This window comes from Ambystoma mexicanum, chromosome 6q, assembly GCF_040938575.1.
Source record: "Ambystoma mexicanum isolate Mex_15411 chromosome 6q, UKY_AmexF1_1, whole genome shotgun sequence".
Classification (NCBI taxonomy): domain Eukaryota; kingdom Metazoa; phylum Chordata; class Amphibia; order Caudata; family Ambystomatidae; genus Ambystoma; species Ambystoma mexicanum.
The window spans coordinates 176,104,712-176,130,199 of NC_090937.1; the positions used below are offsets into that span (position 1 = coordinate 176,104,712).

A 25,488-nucleotide genomic window follows, 5' to 3' on the forward strand; every position below is an offset into this window, starting at 1 on the left:
TAAATATCCAAGGGTGGAATTGTTATGCTTGAGCTAAAACATGGTGCTGGTGCGCAGTACATTCTGGGAGCACTCGGAGCCATGATGGATATTTACTTCATGCCGCAGTGAAAAGCTGCACACATTTTGCTGAGAGTTAGATTCACGGTGCTGAAGAAAACATGCTTTCCAAACCTGGTATGTAGTCAAGGACATTTCTGCTGGGAAAGCTAACTTTGTTATGTCTTGTTATGAGCTATGGGACTGTTTTTCATGGTGCTTGTTTTTAGAGAAGGGAGGCACTTTGCTCCTTGAGGGTACTGTCAGTTGACCCAGTTGGCAACCAACGGCTGCTCATCAATGCGCAAGTGCGTTGCCAGAAGGTTCGAGAAATCGCCACCCTTTTTGGAAGTGAGCATATATGCGGAACCCCTGAGCGGTCGGTTGGGACTTCAGCCGGAGGAGGACGCTTTCGTCCGGCATACCGGTTGGCTGTTGTGCTGTCGGACTGGCTGTTATCGGCGTCTTCCAGCCGCTTCTGGCGAGATGAGGAATCCAGTTACGCTCATGGTGATGTATTTCCTTTTGAATTCTTTGCTTTTTCTGTGATTTATTTCTATGTTATCACTGGTTGCTTCTAAGCTTTGAATAAATAGCCGTATAAGTGCTCATTATTTTCTAAGAGTGTGTGGTTGCAAGTTATTGCGTCTTACTGCGTTCAAAGTATTCACTCCGTAATTGCATTGGTGATTTATGATTTTCCGTGCACTCTGAAAGAGCAATACAAACAGGAGCTGAAGGAGAGACTGGAGGTTGCCCGCTGCTGCCAGCGGACAAGGGCTGCGTAAGAGCCAGTCATCCAAATAAGGATACACATGGATACCCTGTAGACGAAGATAGGCCGCAATCACCGACATCTTCGTGAAGACACGTGGCACCGAGGCCAAAAGGAAGCACCCGAAACTGGAAGTGCTCCTCTCCCAAAGAGAAGCAGAGATATTTCCTGTGTGGATTCCAAATCAGGATATGCATATTCGGGCACCGTAAATAGCCGGGAGTAGAAGCCCTCCCCTCGCTCCCCAAGGGGAACGGGTTCCACAGCTCTGAGGTCCAGAAGTTTCTCAACTTCGGCCTTGAGGGAGGGCGAGCCCGACAGCTGAAAAGGAGGGTTGAGGGGTGGGGTAGGTGGTAAAGATAAGCGGAAGCCTGCTCGAGCGACTGACAAGACCCATCTGTCTTCTGTGATGGTCTGCTACGCCTCCCAATGAGACGCAATGCGTCCTGCCACCGGGGTCTTGTGTGAATGTGGAAAACCCTCATTTGGTAGGTTTATCGGTGGCAGTGCCACTTGAACCTGATGAGGAGGCTGAGGAGCGAGAGAAAAACTGCATGCGCTGTTGTCTCCGGCGGTTATTCCCCGCTGGAGTATCCACTCTGTGGGATTTTCGGTCGAGGAAGGCCCTAAAACCAGAGGGGGTCGACTTTGTGACAACAGTCTCTGGGATTTGAAAGGAGCTTTGACCAGAACAGACAATGATTTAGCCGTCTGAGTGCTATCCTTGGTCTTGGTGAGCTCTACATCAGTAGAAGAATGAAAAAGCTCCTTACCATCAAATGGAAGATCCAACACCTTGTCTAGCACTTCCTTAGAAAATTTAGTGGCATGCAGCCGCGCCTGCCGTGAGGTATCAACCCCCAGCATAAAGCCCCGAACAGAGGTGTCTACGTGATGAGCCGCAGCCTCCAGGAGATCCTGGGCCAAGACCCTGGCATCGGAAAGTACCCTTTGAAGTCCTCCAGCTTCTCGACCGGGATGTTCTCCTCAAACTCCGACAGACCTTTCCACATCCACATGTTAGCTCCCGCTAATATCAACTCAGCCTTGGCCTGCCTGAGCTGCAAGGCCGAGTTGGCAACATTTTTTCTCCCTAGGGAGTCAAGGAGCTTGTCCTCCTTTCCCAAGACCTGAATAGCCGTCGTGGAAGAGGATGCTGCAGGTCTGGATTGCAACGTGGCCGCAGCCACCACTGTGGAGGAGGGAGGCAGACAAGACGACAGGGCTACCGCTTCCGAGGAATGTAACCTGTACCTCGCATCATTCTTATTGACAAAAAGTCCCGAGTGTGGCTTTTCCCTCAGCCAGAACGTCCTTCTGCAGGAACAGGCCGGTACGCTCCAAGGGAGACAGGGTGAACGCCCCAGAAAGTACACCCTCCTGTGGAGCGTGTGCCTCGGGCACCAGAACATCTAAGAAACTCATCATGTCCAGTGCCCGGTCATGAAAGGCTCCGATAGGTCCTCGTTGTCCTGATCGCCTTGAGGATCATCTGAGAGGTCAGGATCCTGCTGAGCTGTGTAAGGCACTGCCTTGTCCACTGGGGACAACGGAGGCACCACAGGCAAGGGAGGCGCCGGCAGAACCACCGGAGGAACGGGTGGAGCCGGAGACGCAGGTGGACATATCTCCTTGAAAAGCCCTTTGAAATATTCCCTCATGGGGTCGGTGCACATGAGCGCTTGAAATTCACCGAAAAAGGCGTCCTCAGGAGATTGTTTCGGAACCTGAGGAGGCCTCTCATGAGGTGGACAAATCCAGGGACGTAACGGGGAAGGGTGCCACACCGGCCCCTCCACCGACGTATCCACATAACATAATTTCAAAGGTGCCACGCCCGCGGGCAACAAAACATTGTGCGGAAGAGGAATCCGGGCGTTCCAATCATAAACCGGCCGGTAAGGATGCGCACAAGGGACCTTAGATTCACCAAAGGGACCGAGCCCTACACCAGAGGCCGATGGCGTAGTTGTAGGGGTAGCACCAAAAATGGCCGCCGTGGTCGTGGCGTGAACGGGTGCCATTTTGTTCTCATCTGAGGGGAACTGCGGCACGTGAGGAAGTGAGGCAGGGGTCTCAGTCGATGGATTTGGGGTCTTAATCTTAGCCTTAAGATAAGGAACTTCAGCAGAGCCGGTACTATGAGTCCTGGAATGTTTTTGAGACATACCAACCGCCAAATTAGCCTTCGAAGGAAGGACCTCGGAACTGGCGGTAAAAGAAGAACTTTGCTTCTTTGCCCCCTCAACAGATCTGGTGTCACCACAAGAACGGGAACGGTGAGCAACCGCTTTCACCGACAAGGCCTTGTCCAGCCTCTCAGAACTGTTGGTAGCTTTAGCCTATGAACGAGGGACCTCGGACCCAAGCCCGGTAACAGCCTTATCTGCACGGGCCTCGAACATCCGTTCGGTAACACCAAGCCCAGCCAAGGCCTCGGGGTGCACCCCGGTGTTGAGGGAAGCCGACAGTGAGGCCTCAGAGCGAGCTCCGGTGCCCCACGATTCAGTAGAACTGGGTCTACAAACAGCCCCCACAGGAGGGGCCTCGGAGAGTACTGCGGTGTTCACAGGCCCCTTACGGAGACCCTCGGAGAAAACTCCGGTAGAATTATTAGGCCCAACGGGCACCTCTGGGCGAACCCCGGTGACAGAGCGATCAACGCCCCTCCCGGATCGAGAGGAACCCGGAAAGGTATCCCCCGGCCGTGGTGCTCTGAAAAGTAAAGAACTTACTGGGCGTTTTTTCTTCGACGATGAACGCCTGAAAATGCGAAGGAGGAGTTCGTCGGAACACCTTCTCCCACCGCTCCAACTGACATTGAAGTGCCCGGACCAAAAGGGAGTCACAGTAAAAACAGGAGTCCCAACGGTGTTCCAAAACGACGGTGACCCGATGAACAATCTGGAAAGTCTAACTTGAAAGACAGACTAATAAAAAAACGCTAGCGACAGCCAGAGGAAAAAAGGGAAGAAAATCTTCTGAGGATGCAAGTGCGTCCGGCCCCGATCGAGCGGAGAAAAGGACTGATGGTGGGCGGAGTTATGGCTGCGTGCCGGGCCCCGCGCAAGAAAGAGGAAGGACACATTTTTGGAAAAATTTGGATGCTTTTTACAAAGTGCTCCGGTCCCGTCCCACAGGACGGAGAGATGTCCCATAAGTATGGAGGAAAGGGGACGGGACGTAGGAGTATGAGCAAGAAGCCCTCCATTTCCTCTCAGCTGCCCTACACTTACGTTTAAGTGTAGCTAGGTCGGAGTCATACCAGGAGTTGCACTTGGCTTTGGACTTAAAGCATATCCTCATGACAAGGGCAAGAGCATCAAGCGGATCCTCATGACAGGGGCAAGAACATCAAGCGTATCAGAGGTAGAGAAGGGACAGGGTTGCGTCGGGTGTGAGTCAGCCAGAGGAGGGGGAGAGAAGGTGGCAGCGAAAGGCTCAGCCGACATGCTTCATACGTCGGATGTCCGAGAAAGTAGGTGGCAGTGTTGGAGTGGGGTGGGGTGGGGTGGGGTGGGGTTGGCTGGGGGGAGATAAGGCAGTGGTCACTCCAGGAGAGAGGAGTGGTCCGAAGGATAGAGAGGGGGAGGCCAGGGGAGATAAAGCCAGTGGGCAGGGGAAGAAGAGAAAGGAGTTGAGGACAGCTCTACATTTAGGAGCAAGGGACAACAATTCAAGCTGCAAGTGACCATCCAGCCATAAAAAAGTAACTAGCCACCCCAATACTATGCATACACACAACACACCATTTCTTATTCGCCAGTAGTCAAACAGCACTAGCCAATGGCAAGTGGCGAGTGCACATTTTGCATCGTGTAGCACCATGTGGCAGAACACAGAAGAGTGTGGGCAAAGTCCTCGCAGGACAAGGCAGCAGTGTTTCACGACGCAGGTATGCAGGAGACGCTTCCCAACGACACGTAGCGTGTAACGCAACTTTCCATGCTAACCAAGGATCAGACCCCTCTGTGGCTAAGCCCTCGCAGGACAAGGTCGTAGCGTTGTGCGACGCAGGTGTTTGGCAGGGATGGGGTAGCGGCGCAGATTGCGTGTGCGGTCGATTTATCCCTACATCTGCAAGGTAAGAAGGTTCGGGGTGGGAGAGTAGCAGTGCTACACTCCACGCAACTCGGACCTTGCGCGTCTGTCCCATTCTCCCTCTTCACCTATGCATGTCCTCCACGCAACTCCCTGACCTTGCACGTACGTCCCATTCTCCCTCTTCTCCCCCTCCTCCCCCCCACGCACGTCGTCCTTGCATCTGTCCCCGCTTCCCCCCCCGGCCTGCGCGTCCATCCCTTCTCCCTTTCCTCACTTGCATTCTTTTGCAAGTTAGGCCCCGCTTCTTGCGCGTCCGCCATTCAACCTGTCCCCACTCACCTGGCCTAGCGCATCCTTCTTGCATTGCTCCCTGCGCAACTTTCCCTCGGTCCCTTTCCCCACTTGCGTTCCTTCGAAATTTAGGCCCACTTCCCCAGTCTTGCTTGCCACATGCGCTCCTTTCCCAACTTGGGCCCCAGTTCCCCCACGTCCTTGCACCAAGCTTTCCCTGCTCCCCCTCCCAAGCAAGTCTTTGTGTTGCTCTCCATGTTACTTGTCCTCGCTCCCCCAGCCTAGCACATCCTCCCAGTGGTGCTCCCCACGCAACCTGCCCAAGAAACTGGCCTAGTGCATCCTTCTCAGCGTTGCTCCTCACGCAACCCAGGCCCTCTTCCTTCCTCTTCAGGCTTCCCGGAGCCACAACCAGTGCATTTCCCCTGCTTTTATGGCTGCATTCCATTCCACACCCTTTTGTACTGTGACTATTGTATTGTCAATCTATTGCATCGCTTGCATTTTCCTCTTACTTTCAGGTCTCCTTGGATTACTAGTGTGTGCACATTTTGATTTGTTGGGGGACCATTGTAATATGTGCTGCATTGTGTACATTTCTGTTCTGCCCCTCTAGGTCCCCTAGGGCTACCAGTTTTGCGTTCTGTATTGTACTTGTGTTCTCATGCCCATGAGTACTATTGTAGTGTACATTTGTAGCTTGCACTATATTCTAAACTCTTCTAGCCGACCACCCCCCCAGGTTCCAGTGTTCTCGTTCTGTGGTGTACTTGTTGCCCTGTTTTGTGCACAACCCCTCTTGTGCCTCCTTTCTGTTTGTCCCTAGTGTGACACCCCCCACACTCCCAACCGGGATCCCCCCCCATCCCTTACTCTCCGCCTGCACCCTCTATGGTGCTCTGTCTCCCCTATCTTCTCTAACTGCTATTCTATCGACTATCCTATCCCTCTCACTAAGTCTGGTAGGAAGAAGCTCAAAAGGGACATCCTGGTCCCCAACCCAGGCCTCCCCATCGTTGATACCTACACACCAGTGCTTCCTCCAGAAAAACCCTCACTGATATCCTCTTTGTCATTCCCTCTCCAGGCCTATGGACACCCCATATGGTCTCTGTTCCCTCTCCTTTTTCCTCCTCTCCAATGGTGGCACCCGGTGGTAGGCCCCTTTAGCCCCCTTCCATTCCTCCAAGACCATTTAACATCTACTTAAATGGCACTGTCTTGGTCCAGGGCCCTCAGGCCAATCTCCATTTCGATAGATGCTTCCCACATCTTATCACCTTCCTACCTTCTCCTGCTACTCCTACAAACCCCTCTGACGCCTGCACCACCTTCCTCCTCTGCTACTTCTCTGGCCGCTCTGCCTTCCCCTTCCTCCACCACCTTCTTCCTCTCGGACTACTCTGCCATCTTTTCCTCCCTCTGCCCATTCACGGGCACCGCTGACACTTCAGCAGGGCGTATCTCATGCCTGTACCCCTCCATGGAAGTCTTGCAAAGGTGGCCAAATCTGCTCCACGTCAAAACCCTCTTCAGACGTCTGCCATCTCCTCGAAATGCTTGATCTGGATGTACTCTATTTCACAGAGACTTTGTTCACAGCCAGCTCTGTCCAGAGTTTTGACACTCTCCTTCCTGTTGGCTACACGATTCTCTACAAACCTGAGAACCAACTGTCCTGGATGAGGGTGCAGGGGGGTGGGGGGGACGTAGCCCTGATCTTCCCTGCGCAGGCCTACTCCTCCTTTGATCTCTCCCTCTCTCCGATTGGGCCGACCTCTCCTTTCTCCTCCCCCACCCTCTTGTCGCTACATCTCAGCACATCATCCTCGGAGACCTCAACATCCACTTGGATGCTTCTAGCCCCTCCTCTGCAACTCTCTATTCTTCCCTCTGTTCAGACTCACTCTGCAAGGCACACCTTCGCTGTTCTGATTTCTTCACTCCCTCTCGAACCCCCTCACCACTCCTCTTTTGGACTGACCACTTTCTTCTCTTCCCTTAACCGTCGCTCTCTGCCCCTCAGGTTAAGACGACTGCTACTTTCTCTCCCCATCCTACACCACCTCCTCACACTCTGACACAGCCCTTTCCAATCTTCATCTCTCAATCTCCAATACTCGGATGTCCTTGCCCCCGTCATGAGGATCATTTTGTAGCCTGCATCCAAGTGCAACTCTTGGTATGATTCGGACCTCGCCACCCTCAAGTGCAAGTGTAGGGTGGCTGAGAGAAAGTGGAGGGCATCAGGCTCATCCTCTGACAAACTGGCCTGCTGCCTACTCCAAAGGCAATACAGACGGTCTGTCCTTTCTAAGAAGAGAGCCTACATCCAAGACCACATCTCTGCGGCTAACAACTCAGGCAAACCTCAAAATCTGCAAGGCGCTGACCAATCCTGCTGCCGTCTCCACCTCTCCGGTTCCCTCCCAGGCCCTTTGCATGGCTCTGGCATCTCATTTCACACTAAAACTCCGGTCATCTTGTCCACTCTCCTCTTGCTCTATCTCCTCGTCCTCTCTCTCTACCACTCCAGGCCCCTCTCCAGCCACATCTCTTTCCTTGCCCTCCTTCGCCCTGTTCACTACCGACTGGGTCCGATCTATGAAAATCTTGTCAAAGCGGGCGTTGCCCTGCTCATCCAGAACCATTCAGGACCACATCAGCACCCTTGCTTCAGCCTTGGCCAATTTCTGCAATCACTCTTGCCACTGGAACCTTCCCTACCCACCTTAAGCACTCCCTTGTGCACCCCCCCGTCCTTAAGCCTACTGCCGATCTTTCCTCTCCGACAAATTACCGCCCTATCTCCATCACTCCTTTCCTGGGCACACTCCTAGAAAAGCTGGCCGTCTCCCAGCTTAATCAACATACTGAATCTATTGGTTGTGTCCATGACCACCAATCTGGCTTCAGAGCAGCCAGAAGCACCGAAACTGTTCTCCTGAACACCTGTTAAGACTTGCTCTCTAATCTTGACTCTAACCTTCCTTGTGTCCTCATTCTCCTTGATCTATCCTCCGCTTTTGTCAGTCAACCACACCATCCTGCTCAATCGTCTCCGTGACAACCCGGGTATCTCTGGTCAGGCCCTAGCGTGGTTGACCTTCCTCCTAGATCTACCCCGACAGGTCCAACTTGGGTCCTTCCTCTCTTCTCTCTCTCCATCTACATGTGGTTTTCCCCAGGGGTCTACCCTATCTTCCTTGCTCTTTAACCACTACCTGTCAACTCTGGCCCACCCAATCTCTACATTCTGTCCTAACTTTTCAGTGTGCTGCGGATGACACTCAGCTCTCCTTTAGGCTCCCCTCAGCCTTTTCTGCTCCTTCTCCCATACCAGACTGTCCGCAATTCAGTAATGGTGGCCCTCCAACAATCTGCCTGAATGCCAGTAAGACGGAGATCCTCCTCATTGGGAAACCAGCTCCCGCCTTCGCTCTCACTCTGGCCGGCCACCCTGGGTCCTCTAACTGCACCCTCCTATGAGGCCAAGCACCTTGGTGTCATCTTCCACTCCACCCTCTCCTTCTCTCCTCACATCTCTAACATCTCTTAGAAGTCACACTATCAGCTGCGCCACCTGAGAGGCATTCTTCCTTTTCTCCCTTTCCCCCAGAAGCGGACTGTCTATAGAGCCATGGTTCTCTCCAGGCTGGACTATTGCAACAGTCACTTTCTAAATCTGCCTGCCTCTACCCTTTGCCCTCTACAACTAATCCAGAGCAGGACTGCAAGACTTGTCCTTGGCCTCAAGCCCAAGGATCGTATGTCTCCAGCTGTGAAATCCCTCCACTGGCTCCCTGTGGCTGCAAGGATCAAGTTCAACACCCTCTGACTACACTACATCCACAATTCTCTTCCTAAGCATCTTTCTTCTCGGGCCGTCCGCTCACCATCAGTTTTCGTCTGGGGCCTTGCTCTGGAACAGCTTCCCTGCCTCTCAAACTTGAGCAGGACCACCTAAGGTTCCGGAAGCAACTAAAGACCTTCCTTTTTGCTTCCCTTTTCTCTCCCTCTCCCTTGCTGAGGCCCCAGTCTGCTGCGCAAACTAGTTACCTGGCAACCCACTGAACTTAGGGGACCAGGCTCCTGCACAACCAGTTGACCTTGCACTGCCTCGCCTCTGGGCCCCCGGCCACTTAGGGACTGTATCTGCAACCCTACAGTCCCCCGACTCATTGCACTTATGACCAACTTCCTGGCAGCACTTACACATTCCTTTGCACTCTCCCTATCCCCTGCCACTTGCGTCATCTGGATGACAAGGCCTAGTAAGATAGTTTTTTTTTCCTCCTCCCATCTTCCCTTCCCAGTTCTGTCACGCCTAGAAACACTTGTATAAATGACTCATATCAAATTGGCCAGAAAACCAGGCCCTTGGGAAAGGGAAGTGGCGAGAGCTCTAGGTGAAAGTCAATGAAGTTCAGGGGTGGTCTCCTGCCTGCCTCAGAGACACTGGACCTCTGGTAATGCTGTGCTGGAATCTTTCCCACAGGCATCCAAAGGGTGAACACTCTTGACCAAAGAGGCCAGGCAGGAGAAGGTCTCCCCATAATATGCAAGACAGTAGGAATGTCATGAAGGACATCATCCAAAGACAGTGCCAGGGAAAGCACGTCGAAATTCCCAAGGGCAGACAAATTCAAATTCTAGTTTTGTGCTCCATTCCGCCAAACCTATTTCAACAACCCAATAAGTGCTCTTCCACTGGCTGGCTGCTTTAACTGCAGTGGTCTAATCTTCTCAGCAGGGGCATAATTATCAGTGCCTGTGAAGGAATCGTGGGGAGAACTGAGGTTTGTAAGCCAATCCAAAAGATTTTTTTTTTTTTTTTAGGGACATGTCTCTAACAGATGGCAGTTGGGTTTGAGGCAAATCCCTTTGAGATGAGATGGTATTCGGATCCACAGTGTAAGTGAGCATAGATAATACCAAAGGACTAGAGCCAGATTCCTTCTAAAACTTCTGGGGCTCCCTGCCCTTACCAGGGGAGGGAGTTCCAAAATATCTAAACAAGGATTGATTCCACTCTGTCTACTGTGCCATACTGACATCCAGGAAAACGTTTTAATATGGGGAATATCTCAGGGGTACTCTGGTTATAGCCCATGATAGGATCTGGAACCTAACGTCTGAGTTAAGAGACTTGGCTTTACTGTTAGAGGACTGCATATGGATTTAATTTAGAGTGTGGCGTTTAATGGCCTTTCTGAAAATGGGTGCCAGGGACTATAGTCAGGGTGGGTGAAACCCTCTTAGGTTTTGTGGGCTCAAAGCCACTTGTAGCAGTCTCTTACCAGACTTCATTGGTTGCAGCATGGCAAAATACAAAGTTAATCAGGTTTGGGATTCCAACATATGGCCCTTTTGCATTCCCCGACTTGTATCTAGTTCCTTATTTCTGTGTTCCTCTGAAGTTGCTTTGCAGTAATCGATCTCTTATCGCAGAAGCCCTATATCATTGGATAGTGTTTCTTAGCAGGTAACCCCGTTATTAATGTAGTGCTTAACTTCAAAGCGCAACATTTGTGCATGAAAAACCAACTCCGGAGCAGGTGCTTTCATCTATAGGGAACATTTCCTGTATAAGCACTACATCATCCTTTTTGGCAAGAGCTAATTTGGGGTTCTGTGGTATGGCAGTAGGCGGCACAATAGAATTGGTCCAGCTTCTTGCCCCAGAATTCTTACACTCAGTATTTTGGTCCCAGGATGCTTGAGTTTGCAATACTCTGGTTTTAATGGCGTGCCCCTCTGCTTCTTCAGATTAACAAGAGAGAGGACCTCGGCCCCATTTCCTGTCTGAGCGAGCCACAGTTTTTCTGATTACAAGTGTCATGACCGGATTATGCGAGGTGCACGACTACAGTTGGGGAGGAAGTACATCTTTTACCTACACTCTTCCACAGTTCCTGTCTGTGCGTTATGTGATGAGGACTAGTCTGTTGTTCTGGGGAATTCCAGTGGGGCAACCAAGGGGACGTGGTCATTCCAAAGCTACTGGCAGATGTCCCCGAGTTGGTTTGGGGAGCATGCCCCAGACGCGCAGATCACCGACACAGACCATGGACAGGGTTGAGTCAAATTTCAGGCAGAAGCGTTACTGCCCCTGAAAGTACTCACTCAGATCAGCAAATGTACCACCTGCTGAAAAACCCATGTCCCACCAAACATCACCAGAAGTGACAGCAACTCACTGTACGTCCTGCAATAGACAACTCCTTAATTGGCCATGAACGTCCACACACATTTGCAAAGGGAAAATTAAAGAAGGCACACTGGTGTCTTAAAACCTTGGTTCCACCACTGATCATATTGCACATTGAAATTTGTGACCCACCCGAGAGAGACTCCACTAAAAGCCAACCAATCACACAGCTGCAATAATGGCCATACAAATCTATGGCCAAACCACGTACTTCTCCCCAGAATGGAGGGAGTCGGATGGAGTTCACATGTATAGGTGCAGGCAGAAGTCTAAGCAAGCCAACAATCAAGGAGGGATACAGTGTGGAGGGAGAGAGGACAAAGGTGGTGGATTGAGATGGGGGGGGGGGCAATACGAAACATGAGGCGGTGTGGACTAAGGAGCAAAAGTGGTTTTAGTGAGACAGGAACGAAGAGAAACAGTAGATGGTGGGAGAAAGCCAACAAGAGATGGTGAGAGGAAGATGAAGTATCCACACCAGGTGTCACATTAAGCAAGAACAAGTCTTTATTGTAAAGGAGAATACCTGCTTGCATACTCTCAATGCTTCGCATCTCCCTGCTTCTCCAACTCCTACTGGAACCTTCCACACTCCAAATTCTAGATGGTGAAAGGAGTTCCAAATAAGGAGGACACTGCAAGAGAGCTAGCAAGGGAGCAGAGAACAAAAGCAGGAGCATATGAGAAGTCAGGCCATGCCAAAAGCAGAGGATAGGTGAGAATTCTCAATCTGAAGTGGTCAAACAATGATGGGCGGAAGAACAAGCATGTGGCATGGTGCTGGGGGGTGGGGAGGTTGGGCCCAGAACAGCAGAAGAGAAACTGCAGAGGGTATATATCAGAGCCCTAGGCAAAGGAATTGGTAAGGCCTGCTTAGCAGCATCTGTGGACACTTGGGCCTGCAAACCCAGCTATATTTATGGCTTGGAGCACAAAGCCAACGTCGTCTACAGGGCGGGCATGAAGGGTTAGAGGTGTGCATTCAACTAACGAGAGGAAACCATACAGAGTAGCTTTTAGCAGGGAACACACTGGGAGTGACATGTCAACTGTAGCAAGAATCATATGAACTGATGGAACGACCGCCTGTCTTGGAATTCTGGGTTGGAGTTTGACACAAGGAGGAGATGTTTGTTAATTTATAACCAATGAAATCAGCTTAGCACACCTTACTAATGAAATCTGGGGAAAATGAATACTGCTCATGTATTAAGCTAAAAAGGATCCAAATTATGTTTTGTTACTGTGCATATTTACCTAGAACAGAACATTCGATTTATTAGAACTACTGGCTTATATAGCACTTCTCACTCGAGGTTCTGCCAGCTTATTTACAGTGGTTGAGAGTACCCATCGGCCCCAGTGGAAATATTCAGCTGAGGTCCTGGTGGAATGTGGAGTAACTCCTGGTTATACATCTATTTGGCTTTGATTTGGGGCGCTCCTACTGCCAATGTCATCTCCTATTACTCAAGACCTCCGGCACTTCTGGTGTGCCCCTCACCTATTTGTCATTACAGGCTGGCACCTATGCACCAGTCCGACTCGCCAGAAGCAGGTCTTGCCTGAAGTTTGAGGATTACCCCAAACATGAGTAAAAGCATTGGCAAAGTCAATCGGACGAGGTCACTAGGGTTCTCCACTTCATGAAGGTCTTCTCCAAACAGGTCTCCCCTGTTCTTCCAGAACTAATAAGGATAGCATTGGCTCCCTTGCCCCTGCAGATTTCTGCAACCACTGTCTTGCTACTGGGTCTTTCCCATCTTCCCTCAAGCACTTGTGCGCCGCCTTCTGAAAAAGCCTTCCGCCAACCCCTTGTGCCTGGCTTAATACAGCGCAATCTCCAATCCCTTCCTTGGGAAACTCCTGGAGAAGCTAGTCTTCCCCCAACTGACCCAGCATACAGAGCTTGTTGGTGCCTACACTAACATCAATCTGGATTCCCGAGCATCCAGAGGTACAGAAACTGCTCTTCTGACCACCCTTGAAGAACTGCTTGCATCTCTTGACTAACTCCAGCTGTTCTTGTCCTACTTGATCTCTCCTCTGCATTTGATACGGTCAACCACTCCATCCTCATAAAACGGCCCCATGATACACTTGGTATCTCGGAGCAGGCACTAAACTGGCTGTCGTCCTTCCTCACTGACCTTACCCCCAGGTTTATCCTGGGCTATTTCTCTATTCCCACCTCCATCTCCACTTGCTCATCTTATTTTTATTTTCTCCCCTCACTGCCAGTGTTAGGCAGATGACACCCAACTCTTCAAACTCCCCTCTGATCCTCTCCATACTTCCTCTACCATTCCTGACCGCCTGTCTGCTATCCAGTCCTGGTGTGCCACTAATGATCTCTGCCTCAAAGCCAGCAAGACGGAGATCCTTGCCACTGCGACTCCTGCTCCCTCTTTCCTCCTTTCACTATAGCCACCCTCTATGGGCTCTCCCCCTTCCTCATCTGTAGCCAGAAACGTAGGAGTCATCTTCGACTCCTCCCTTTCTTCCCCCCCCCTCAGATCCTGGACCTTGCCAAGAAGGCACATTTTTTACTCCACCTCAAAGCTATCCTTTCTTTCCTCACTTTTCCCAGAAGCTCAATGTCTCTAAAACTCTGGTACTCTAGGCTGGAATACAGCAACAGCCTCTTCCTTAATCTACCCTCCTCCTCTCTATGCCACTCCGGCTTATCAAGAATAGGGCTGGAAGATTTATCCTTGGCCTCAAGCCCAGGGACTGCATCTGTCCAGCACTAAAATCTCTTCACTAGCTCCTGGTTGTCTCAAGGATTAAAATCAAATCCCTCTGCATCATCCATAAAGCTGTCTGGGGCCGGGGACAATGCTATCTACAACTTGCTCTCGCCAAATACTCTCGCTCTAGATCTTTACGTTCCTCCGGCTCCAACTCTCTGCATGCCAAGCGCTTCTCTAAGTAGCGAGCTGCTGGTCAATCTTTCCTCTGCTGGCTTCCTCCTCTGGAATAGCCTCCCCCTTCCTCTCAGTCTTGAGCCGGATCTCCTCAAATTCTGGAAGCTACTCAAGACTTTCCTCTTCACCACCTCCTTTCCCCCCCTCTCCCTTTGTGCTAAACCTCATAGTGGCCCATGTGTCCTTCTGGGCCCTGGCCTTTCGCCCAATCGTCTTCAGCCTTCCGCCCTCTCCCAGCACGTGCCTTTGAGCACCCACTGGCCGTGTTGTCTCAAGCCTGCACTTAATATATTGGCAGGTGATAACTCTTTACCAAGGGATCTCGGCCAGGCACTTAACTGTTGCTCGCATGTGAGCCCCCTGGCACTTCTCTGTGGAACTCCTAGCACTTACCACCTTTCCTTGTCCCTTCTCTCTCTGCACTTGCACGTTCCGAATGTTCACAAGGCCTAGTAGGACCGCCTCTTTCTTGTTCTTCAGTTTCATTCTATTCACCTTTTTGTTCCCATGTTCCCTCCCAGTTTGCCCTGTGGGTGCTTTGAAAGAAAATGTCTAAATGTATAAGCGCCTTACAAATGCACAATAAATAAATTGGGATAGGCATTTTCAAGGAACTGCCATGACTGGCCAGAAGATTACCAGAGCCGGCAAAGGTTGTAGTACCTGGGCATATTATATTAATGCCTGGCAAATGTCTACTGAAGGCCTATAGAAGAGCTAGACTGGTAGGTTTTGCCAGTGCGGTTTGCATCAGGGATTCAGTGCAAGGAACATAAGCAAGAACACAAATATAGCTTGGAAATAAAGTGGCTGAAGATACACTTCATGGAATCATTTATATTATTGGTAAGGATTCTAATGGGGCGTCACACACCAGACCATGACTCTTGATACTGGCCTAGGCAGCAGCGCACAATTAAACCACTTTCTTTACTTGACTAAAAATTCAGATTGAGATGGCACCAAACCTGTCTCACCCCCTTTTACAAATACCCCAGGCCACAATGGACCACGAACCAGGCCGGTGGGTGGCAATACAATATTTATTTTGCAAATCCAAAGGAAATCATACAAATTTAATGTTGGACAGCAATCACCAGTGCAGTGATAATTACACTGGAAAATGATACAACACACTTAGTTTGACCTTTAATATAACATACCCAAAGCACAAATGAATAGGAGCAATTTTACCTTTCGGGTAGATAGCACCCAGTACGATTTCCCCCTGCAATGCTCCCCCAAACCCTGATTAACTGAATTTTGAATGAAATGGAAGGCAAAAGTTTAAACCCTTGCAGTTGCACAAAATAGCACTCGGAATTAGTAAATATTTGTTTTACATGTGCGGTTGAATGGATGACCTAGCAAGGAGTATGGCTGGATCAGAGAAGTCAGAAAACTTGTAAGTTACAAGGCAATGTACTAGCAACGGGCATACGATTCAGAAAAATCAACTTTGGAAGGAACACAGTGCAGCAGATCACACGTGGAAAAATTACATTTGCTAATTTTCATTTGCTTAAATGTCAAAACAGTTTTAAAAACGGGTGAAACAGAAAATCTGAATGCGGTTTTTATGATGAGGCACAAATGCACATCACAGGGATAATTAAGTGCAAGGGGAACTCTAAAGGAATGGCAGTATGAGATTCTCAATGTGAAAGGAAATTTGTTCTTTTTAAAGGGAATTTTTTTTTTTAAAAAGGAAAATGACAAGTTTTACTGAAACTATATTTTAGTGGCTAGAAAAGAGGAATGCCGCCCGCGACACGTTACTTTGCAAGTGTAACCCCTTTGCGCTTTGTGTATCTTTAGATGGGAATTTCACTAATTTATTCCAAATATGACTGAGGCCTTATGAAATAGATTATAAAGATTTAAAAGAATAGCGCTAACACTCGGAGATCACTACACATTTTCCTAAAACAAGGAACACAGAACATTGACAGTTTGAGATTTCATAACTGCCCTAGCAAAAATCCTTAATGGGATTAGACCTAAAACAAGGTAACACAGCAAGGGATGCAGTTTGTGGTCACCTGGGAGGGGGGGGTGAGGGGGGGGGGGTGTTGCAGGACATACTCACAACAAGCACTTGAATGGGGTAGCTTGGGCAGCGGACCAGGTTTTTGGGCAGGCTCTCTTAGAAGGAAACAGCTGGGCCTGGTCTGGTCACTGACAAGTGAGGTGGGCAAGCAGGTAGCAGGGCAAGCAGGTAGCGCAGGATAATACCAATGAGGATGCAGCCACCTTTCCCTTTCTCCCTGAATTAGTGGGATTGTGGTGGGGTTTAGTTCTGCAGGGTGGTTCTGCCTGGATAGGAGGGTCTGGGTCAGCTATCCCTTTCTTGGCAGTGGAATCTGGAATCTTGCAGGGTGAGTCTGAAGTGTCTGGATCTCAGGATGTTGAAGCTGGAAATCAGGAGTCAGTTAGCCCTTTGTCTCTCTGAGACTCCACCTTATGTAAGGTGGATGACATCATAGGAATATACTATGGAGGCAAGCTTTGGCTGGACATGCCTCTAACAACTGGATTGGTCAGAGATGGCCGTCACCACCTTCCTGACTTAAAGGACATGACAGTATTACGGTGTGTGATTGCAGTGCATATGGCCCTCCCACAGTTAATTTTGCCAAAAATCAGTCATGACATAAATTAAACATTTTTACAGTTGTGGAGCTTTTGCAAATCACATAGGCAAATGACATTTCACACAGAGCATGACATTCCAACTCCCAGGTTTGTACAGTGTCATTTAGCCCTTCAAATAATCTTTCGCAATTTCAGTGGTAACTGTCTCCCCTAAAAATCTATAAATATGTGCACTGGAGCAGATTAATGTGGGTCATATTTACATCAAACCTTCATAACCGGGTCCTTTGTTCTTTTCAAAGAAATGTCATTTTTCCGGCATTTGCATCCACAACTGGTCAGAAAGGTCTACCTCATCTTGTTTTAAAAACGTAAAATGTACATTTGTACTGTCAAATTTCCACATTATTAAGTTTTCAGGTTACAGAAATAACAGTTTTAAGAAGAAATGGCTTTAGAACCAAGTGGGCCGGCTTTACCCCCAAAGAGGAGCAGTCTTCCAGCCCTCCAAGCCAAATGTCTTTCTGGCCCACTTGAGTCCAGTGTTGCCACGGAGTTGCCTTTGAAGCTCTTTATTTTGAATTGAGGGGAGGTGCTACCAGAAAGTCACACCTATGTGTCCCAGAAATCCATTGTCTTTTGGCTGCAGAATGCCAAGCAGTCCTATGAGATTGTGAAATCCCCCATCTTGGCCCTTTGATAGTTAGTGGGGGAGATTCCTGTCCAAGGAAAGGCAGGGCCATTTGAAGCCAGGGCCTGTCACCTGTTTCTTGCTGGCCTCACAGCAAATTTTGTAAAAAAAAAAAAAAAAAAAAATCCTGATCCAGAAAGCAAGTCTGTTGGAATTATATATCCTATATGTGTTTTCACACAACCCCCCCCCCCCCCAATCACATTTCTATGCAACGATGGTCTTAATTCCACATTTTCACTTTTAAACCGACATGGTCGTTTGTTAAAAGCACAATTTTACACGTGGTTAATTTTCCTTAAATGTCACTTTACAAAATGCGGTTTACTTTCACATCTCTGTTTGGAGCATTTCCATGGCCTTTGTCATTTCTACCACACAGGAGTCTGTCCAAGGCAAGGGTCCAATGAAACTGACATAAGCACACAGAGAGGGCTTCTTGTGAAGGGCTTGTCAGTGATATTTTGTTGCAAAAAGTAAAGAGTTTTGCATATGGCTTATAGTGCAGTTCTTTGCTATTTCACAGATCTTTCCTGACACAGCCTGTTATTCAAAGAGGAAGGCCCCTTTTTGCTGGAGCACAACCTGAATGTGGATAAACATAGCTGGGTCTTACTGGAACCAAATTGTGTACAGTTGAAAGGATGGACAGGGCATCAGTGCGCAGTCATTTCTAAATGCAGAACGCTCTTTTTCCATGGGAAATTCTGAGCTGGCAGCATAGCAGTGCTGCCTTGGACTTTTCTCTAGTGCCAATAAAGAAATTACTGGCAGCAATTCTCAAGGTGTTCTGCGTTTCCTCTTGCCCCATATGTGTCTGGTGAAACAGCGCAGCCGTCATTTTTGTAGCTGCAAAACACAGTTTTGATGCCAGGGAAGAGTGCTCAACAGAGCCAGCGCAGCCATTCTGCTGGTGACTGCTGGGATGTAGTTTGGGGAGTTACGGGATTCTGCTGGGCTGATAAATGTATCCCACATTATATCGGGAACTGGTTTGCAGCTGCAATAAATGCTAAACAAAAGTAGAATGAGGTTGTAACTTATAACATAACAATTGTTTTATTCAAATATTTGTTTTATAAAGCTGCCATAGCTGGGTAATAGTTCATTGGCAACACATACTACACCAAGGCAATAACAAATACAATTTAAAACACATCACAATATGCATACACAAAATCTCATTAAGTGCAACTTGCAAAAGGTGCCAATAGGCTCAAAACACCTATATATAAAACTGTCCTAATTGATTTAAAGCAACCATAATCAATTGAAAATACCACACCTATGCATAGGTGTTTCAACCTAGGGTGTACAACATTGTAGACCCACGCTTTCTAGTTGCATATGCATATTCCTTTATTACTTTTCCTCAATTGGAGGCTTGTTCTGGTGGATAATAGCACCTTTTACACACTGCACATTGAGATGTGTATTGTGAGAAACCAGAGGGTGACTCACACGCTAGTCCTGGGGGACCGATCTCTCAGGTGGCCAGGGAACGGCCATCACCTTTGGATCCAGACCCTGGGGGTGGGCCAGTGTGGATCACCTGGATAAGGGGTCTTCAGGGGTGGGGGGGGCAAGCTGACGGTGAGACATGGTATCCCCCCCCATAACACCTTGACTCTACCCCGCCCCTTCCCTACACAAACACTTTCACACAGACAGCCCATTCTGGGAGAAAACAGACTCATACCAGAGCAATGCACCCAACATGTCCCACTACTATGGTCAGGCAAAGTCAGACAATTACTTTTGACAACTCACAACAGACTTCCATTAAGCTTCCCCACACAGATAAAAAGTGGAGCACAAGAGCACACTGAGCGAGGCAAAACACACGGAGCAGCGTTTTCCAGGCAGCAGCTGAACGAGGGGAGAAATGCAGCAAACCTGAAAAGGGAGAATGAGGAGGGAGATACCCTTGACCTTTTCGCCAAGAATACACTATTTTCCATAAGCATTCAGATTAAAAGGCATAAGGCCAGGAAAACAGACTGACGAATCCTGCATTGTGTGTTGGAGATACCTGGGGCCTTCCTGCATGACTGGCCGAGTCGGGGATGAGACGCAGCCGCTGTGGTACCAGTCCTTGGCTCCAGGATCCAAGCAGAGCCAGAGAAATCAAAGCCGGTGAGTTGGGGAGACCAATACAAGACCGGTCTGTGTTGAAACCAAGGCTGCAAGCGGCAACATTGTATTAAGAGCAAAGACTATTAATGCATGTGATTAAAGACGCAAGTAAAGTACAATTGCTGTTGGATGTTTTTACTTTAATATGAATCAGAGAACGTACAATACAAAGTAACAGAGTGGTCCGGTGCCGCAGGTGTGCTCAATTGAAGGTCTCTGTTTTGGATAAGCCACAGAGAAGTGCCAGAAAGGACACGAAAGCCGATATGAAAAGTCCATAGTGAAAGACAATCAAAGTGGTTCTGCAAGGGTATATGTCAAATCCCTCGCACAGTAGAAAGTCTTCTGGTGTGATAATGCGTCTCTTTTCGAATTGAAATTTAAGCAACGCATTAAAGAGAAACAGAAGCAGACTTTTTTTTACACTTTTGTAAAAACCAATAGGTTAAAACAAATAAAAAAAGAGAAAAATAAGCGTATGGTCTGAGCTTGATCAAGAGAGACATGTGAACTGGTGTAAAAGGGGTCCGAACCCAACTGAGGGAGCCCCCAAGGTGAATAAGACACCCAAAGACAATGTGAAAATGCTGATCAGAAAGGAACTTCGGCATTTGTTTGTTACTGCAGGCATTCTGCAAATAAGACTTTCATTGGGAAAGAGACATTGGCGCAGAAGGACTGGATATCTATATTCTGAACTGCATCCTCGTGCAAGAGAAGGCAGAGTGCGTGTGAAGCTAGAGTGCAACACCTTGTCCCATGCTGAAAATGTGGGGAGGGAAGCCAACTGCTCAACTATCAACATTTTTCTTTTGCATACCTCATTTTACCACACTATTTGTTTTTTTTAGAGGTAAGGATTGGCAATATGGTTTTAGTATAGGCCCATTTATTGTGATAGATTCCAGTAGGACTGTCATTTGATGGTCGTAGCTTGCTCCCATCCTTAGATTTAGGGTTAGGTTGGCTGTTCAACCAACCCATTGAACTTCAATAAACACCCTTGAACTGTGATCACGTGTCTGTCTTCAATGTTTGATACCATGCCTTCATTAAGGTATGTATAGTGTGATGCTTTTTAAATTGCATTTGTAATTGCTTGAGTTTATTATGTGTGGGCAACAAACTTTTAGCCAGCTATGGCGGCTTTATTAAAAACAAATAAGGTTTGCATAAAACAATCGTTGTGTTATATCCTCATTCTACCTTTGTTTAGCACAGAGTAATTTAGCCCTTTGAACTGGGTATTAGGGGCTCCCCTATCCTTTGGTTTGTGAATTACAGCTGCAGAAGACTGCTTGGAAATGTCATTGGAATTCCCTTAAAAGCACACAGCTAGCTCAAAGAGATCCTGGGTGGGTTGGTCAGCGTTTTGGGTGGGGATGGTCATGGAGTGGGTTGAAATTGCCCATACAGCTGAATCCTTTCTCCCCCTACCCAGCCCTTTCCTGGGCATGGGAATACGGTTTATTTGTTCCCCTTCACTTTTCTCCAACATTCCATCCAGCCACATCCCATGCTGGGCTGGATGGATCAGTCCAGGTATTCCACCAAGCATCAAACACAAAGACTATACATAAATAACACGCACATGAAATATATATATTTTTTATATATGTACCATGGTGTCCGTCTTTACTTCTCTAGTCCGTTGGGGGAAGAAGTGGCCCTGTCTAGCCGTGCCAAATTTGGGCCACAGACTACACGTGCACAACTTTGCCTACAACACGTTTCACCAGCAACCCAAATTCTTTGTGACTCGGCCCTAATTTCATAAATTACAGCCATTGCCCAAATGGAGGGCTACCCATTTCATCGCGACAATACGTATAAGATACTTCAGCTCCATCACGAATCGGATTTCTAACATACAGATAACCTGGCAGGCCCTCTGAATGCTGACCTGCGTTACGATCTGAAAGGCTGGCCTGAGCCAGGGGAAAGGGGAACAGAAAACTACGGAAAGCGCTCCAGAAAGCAAACTAGGCACAAGCCTTCGCCATTATGCGCCATTTGCACTGCAAAAGAGGACTGCAATTAAAATGTAGAACATCAGCATTTACAACAGGGTTGGGGGGAGGGGATGGGGGAGTTGGGAGGGGGGAAGCCATCCACCACCCTTTTAGCCCTTACAACAGGGGATTCAACATATTGTAACTGCTACATTGGCTGAAACTGCGCAGGTGGCTGCATCCGCCCATTGCATTGATAAAACACCTTGCAGTTTTGTCACAATCTCAAACTTACCCTTTTAAGAACAAGAACAATCCAGTCAGAAATCACCAAGAAAAAAATACACTGTAGAGGTGCCGCCGCCTTCTGGTACTTGAAGTATTGTGAAAAAGGGTTACTTTGAGAACCATTCAGGTAAATGGCAGACAATGATCACAGCGAAGATGCCCCAAGAAGACGAGGGCCATAAGGCGAACAGTAATGCACTGCAGGCCCGTTTTGGACAGGTGACCGAATTCTAAACTGGGTACCGCCTTCAGTAGTCAACCACATTTCACCACAACAATATTTTGGTTAATATCTAGAATAGCGTTTTGATCTCACCTTGGTCATAGATTACGTTTACGAAAACAAAATAGCAAAAAAGTAAGACGCTCCCAGCACTACCATTATGGTACATACCTGTACGTGCCAGCGAAGAACAGCACACGACAATAGTATGCTGCCTCTGCTACCCGCCAAAACACAGAAAATAAATCCACCACATAAATCGGTTTGTGAACGTCCCAAAAGTGACTAGTCTGTAATTTGTTCATTTTGTTGAAACAGTGTTAATAATGTACGCGTGCTTGCACATTTTATCCACAAGATGCGCGTGTGAAATAAGGACTTCTGTGGTTTGAAGGCAATAGGGCAGTATACAGAGATGGCTGGTTGTCTCGTGCAAGGAAAGGCATTCAAGCATAGGGTGGGGTGAAGGTTTACTGGCTCCTTGATTTTGGGAATATGGGGTGTTTACAATGAAAGTTTAAAAGGAGGATTTAGAAACAAATGCAGACTGGCACTGGTACCACTTTAGACAGAGCCACCACTGGGAGTATGTTTAACAGGTATTTGATCTGGAATCTGAACATTTAAATTAGAAACTCCAAAGTTCGAAAATAAAAAAAGTTCTATGTAGCGTTTCATGACAGATTCCTCCTACTTGCAAGTGTTGCAATAGCCGTCATTGCTAGCTAATGAATGGGGTAGTCAACTGATCGACATTCAATGGACATAGAACATGACCGGGTATAGCTGCTATTCATCAATGATCTTGCTGCATGCTCACTCACCCAATGTACTGCAGTGGATGACTCTGGTGGATTACTATGCGACACGTCGGACAGGTGTTGTTCTCCTCCAGATACTTCACGAGGCAACTTCTGCAAACTGGACAAGGAAGCATATTTAAAACGGGTTTGATTCAAAGAACATGTATGCTGAATTAAGTCGATGCAGAGGTCTGCGACCTTCGGCTCTCCAGAGGTTTTGGACGACAACTCCCTTCAGAACTAACCAGCATAATCAATGGTGAGGGATCATGGCATTGATAGTCCAACACAACTGGAGACCCTGGTCAATAGGAACACATGCATGTAGTACGAATGTCGTACAGCTCCACCACATATTGACAAAGTCGGGAGTACAAGGTTACTGCCTTCACCAAGGAGGCACATGCAGTTCAAACCCCAATCCCAAAGTAGTTGATGGGAAAAATGTAGGAGCAGAAGAAGGGTAACAGCCCCACAACGCAGAGAACACCAAAGCCTTCAATTAAACAAGCACTAGCAATGGCAACAGTTTTAGCTTTTGTGTCGATCTGGGAAATGTATTTGCCAGATACTGCGGTAATGTTACGAACTGGCCATTAACGGCAGCAGCTTGAAACTGGCAATATCTGAGCATATCGCAGTGCCTGGCAAAGGTTTTTCTAATGCTCATTTACAAGCCGAAATTGTTGCGTTTGCTAAAGCTCGTTTCTTAACAGGACTTCAGTGGCTAAAGGCAGACCTGGTTAATACATTTTTTAAATACCAGTAGTGCGTTGACAGCAGCAATTAAACCATTAGCTCTTAGAAGACAGCTTAAAAAAAAAACTGGCAGGCACATTGTTTGCAAAGTTTGATTTTAAGGCTTGATAAAGTTAGCTCAAACACATCACAGAAGGGTGTGTTTTGGGTGGGGAGGGGTAGGAAGTTGGTGGGAACTGCCATAGGGATTAGCATGGCTATGGGCAGTCAATGGGTGGGTAAATAACCAATCCGCAATTACAAAAATTGACGCCATTTCTACCAAGCTATACTCCAATGCATTAGTGTCAGCTTATAGTCCACACTAAAAAGTGGTAGGTCAGTTGGGGAGAGGGCTGAGCTCAAATTCCGCTTTTTATGCAACCTCCTTCCAGGCTAGATGCACTAGACCTTTGCACATGCTGATGCACAAAACGGAGAGGCCTTTTTTCATAAGCATGATTCCGTTTGTAAAAAAAACTTCAATTGATTAAAAAAAACAATTGAAAGAGTAATTTCCGAAAGCAAATATTTCCACGGTCATACACATCGTAATAAATTAACAAAAATGAACAGTAGCAAGTACTGGTCGGTCTTAACTGTTAAACATTACCTCTCATGACCATCCACAAAACTGGTACCACCTCGCATGCGTCGGCTTATTACTCCTGGACCATATGACCGATGTGTTTGGTGCAATTCATCACTCTGCAGGCAGCTCTTGTACTCAATATCCCCGGCTTTTGCAGCACTACTTTACTTCAAGCAAGGCGAGTTGTGACACAATCACTTCCGTGTAAAGCTGGAAAATATTTCCTGGCTCACAAAATCCTAGAAGAACCTCAGCACAGACCCATGGTTCGATGTCCACTTTTATTTAAGACAAAAAAAAAAAATCTTTCATCCACCCGTATCTCGAAAAAAAGCAGTGCGATAGACTAAATAATCGCTACCAGGTATCATATTTGAATAGAGTTGTGTGAAGGTTAGCAATTGCCACACTGGAACTAAGCTCTGAGCATCGGCATGGGCCAAGCTGTGGTTGTGAATGATGGCAGGTGCCGCGCCTGGACGAGAATGAAAGCATTGGCATGTGCCACGCTTCAAAGGGGCTGTGAGCGGTAGCCTGAATGAGCAGCTGGATAAGACGATGAATGCTGACCTCTACCACATTTGGATGGAGTAGCGTTGGCTGACCGAGGCTGCGTACCGACTGCATTGGGAATGCTATCCAGGTCAGATTTGGATGGACTCACAAACTCCTACTTGCCCCGCATACAGACAGGTTGGACGGAGGTTGTCGGGGCCCAACTTGGACTGGGTTATGAATGTCAGTGGGCGTCATGTGTGGAAGGGACCAAGAGTCGGCAGGTCCCAGATCTGGATGGAGATGCAGAGATGGTCACGCGTCCCACCTGGAGAGAATATTAAAGTTTAGCACCTTGCTTCCGGACAGCAATGCAAATTATCCAATCCACTAACAATTTCACCCCACTGCACACCCCTGTCAAACTCTAACCACACACAACCACAAGCCTGTAGCACAACAATCAGCACAAACTTCACTGCAACAACAAAACAAACCACAAAGACTCGCACAACAGCACATGACTACTGACCAAAAAACACCAAGCCCAGCCAACGGAGTTAACCGGAGTGAGGCTGCCAACAGCACATCTCTTGCACTTTTCCAGCTCATTTCCACTAACTCACCCCCGCACCCTCCCTATTTTTTTTTCCAGAGCGCCATGGGACCACTCCGGTGGCGATAGTGC

At 48.1% G+C, this 25,488-nt stretch overlaps 1 protein-coding gene across 1 annotated transcript in view; it reads right to left on the reverse strand.

The window, feature by feature from the left end:
* The window catches only part of PCGF3 (polycomb group ring finger 3), a 695,750-nt gene that overhangs the window by 229,897 nt on the left and 440,365 nt on the right, over nucleotides 1-25,488 (reverse strand). The window contains exon 3 of the mRNA XM_069630597.1: nucleotides 22,997-23,093. Within this exon, the coding sequence (XP_069486698.1) occupies nucleotides 22,997-23,093 (97 nt within the window). The remainder of the gene's footprint in view (nucleotides 1-22,996; nucleotides 23,094-25,488) is intronic.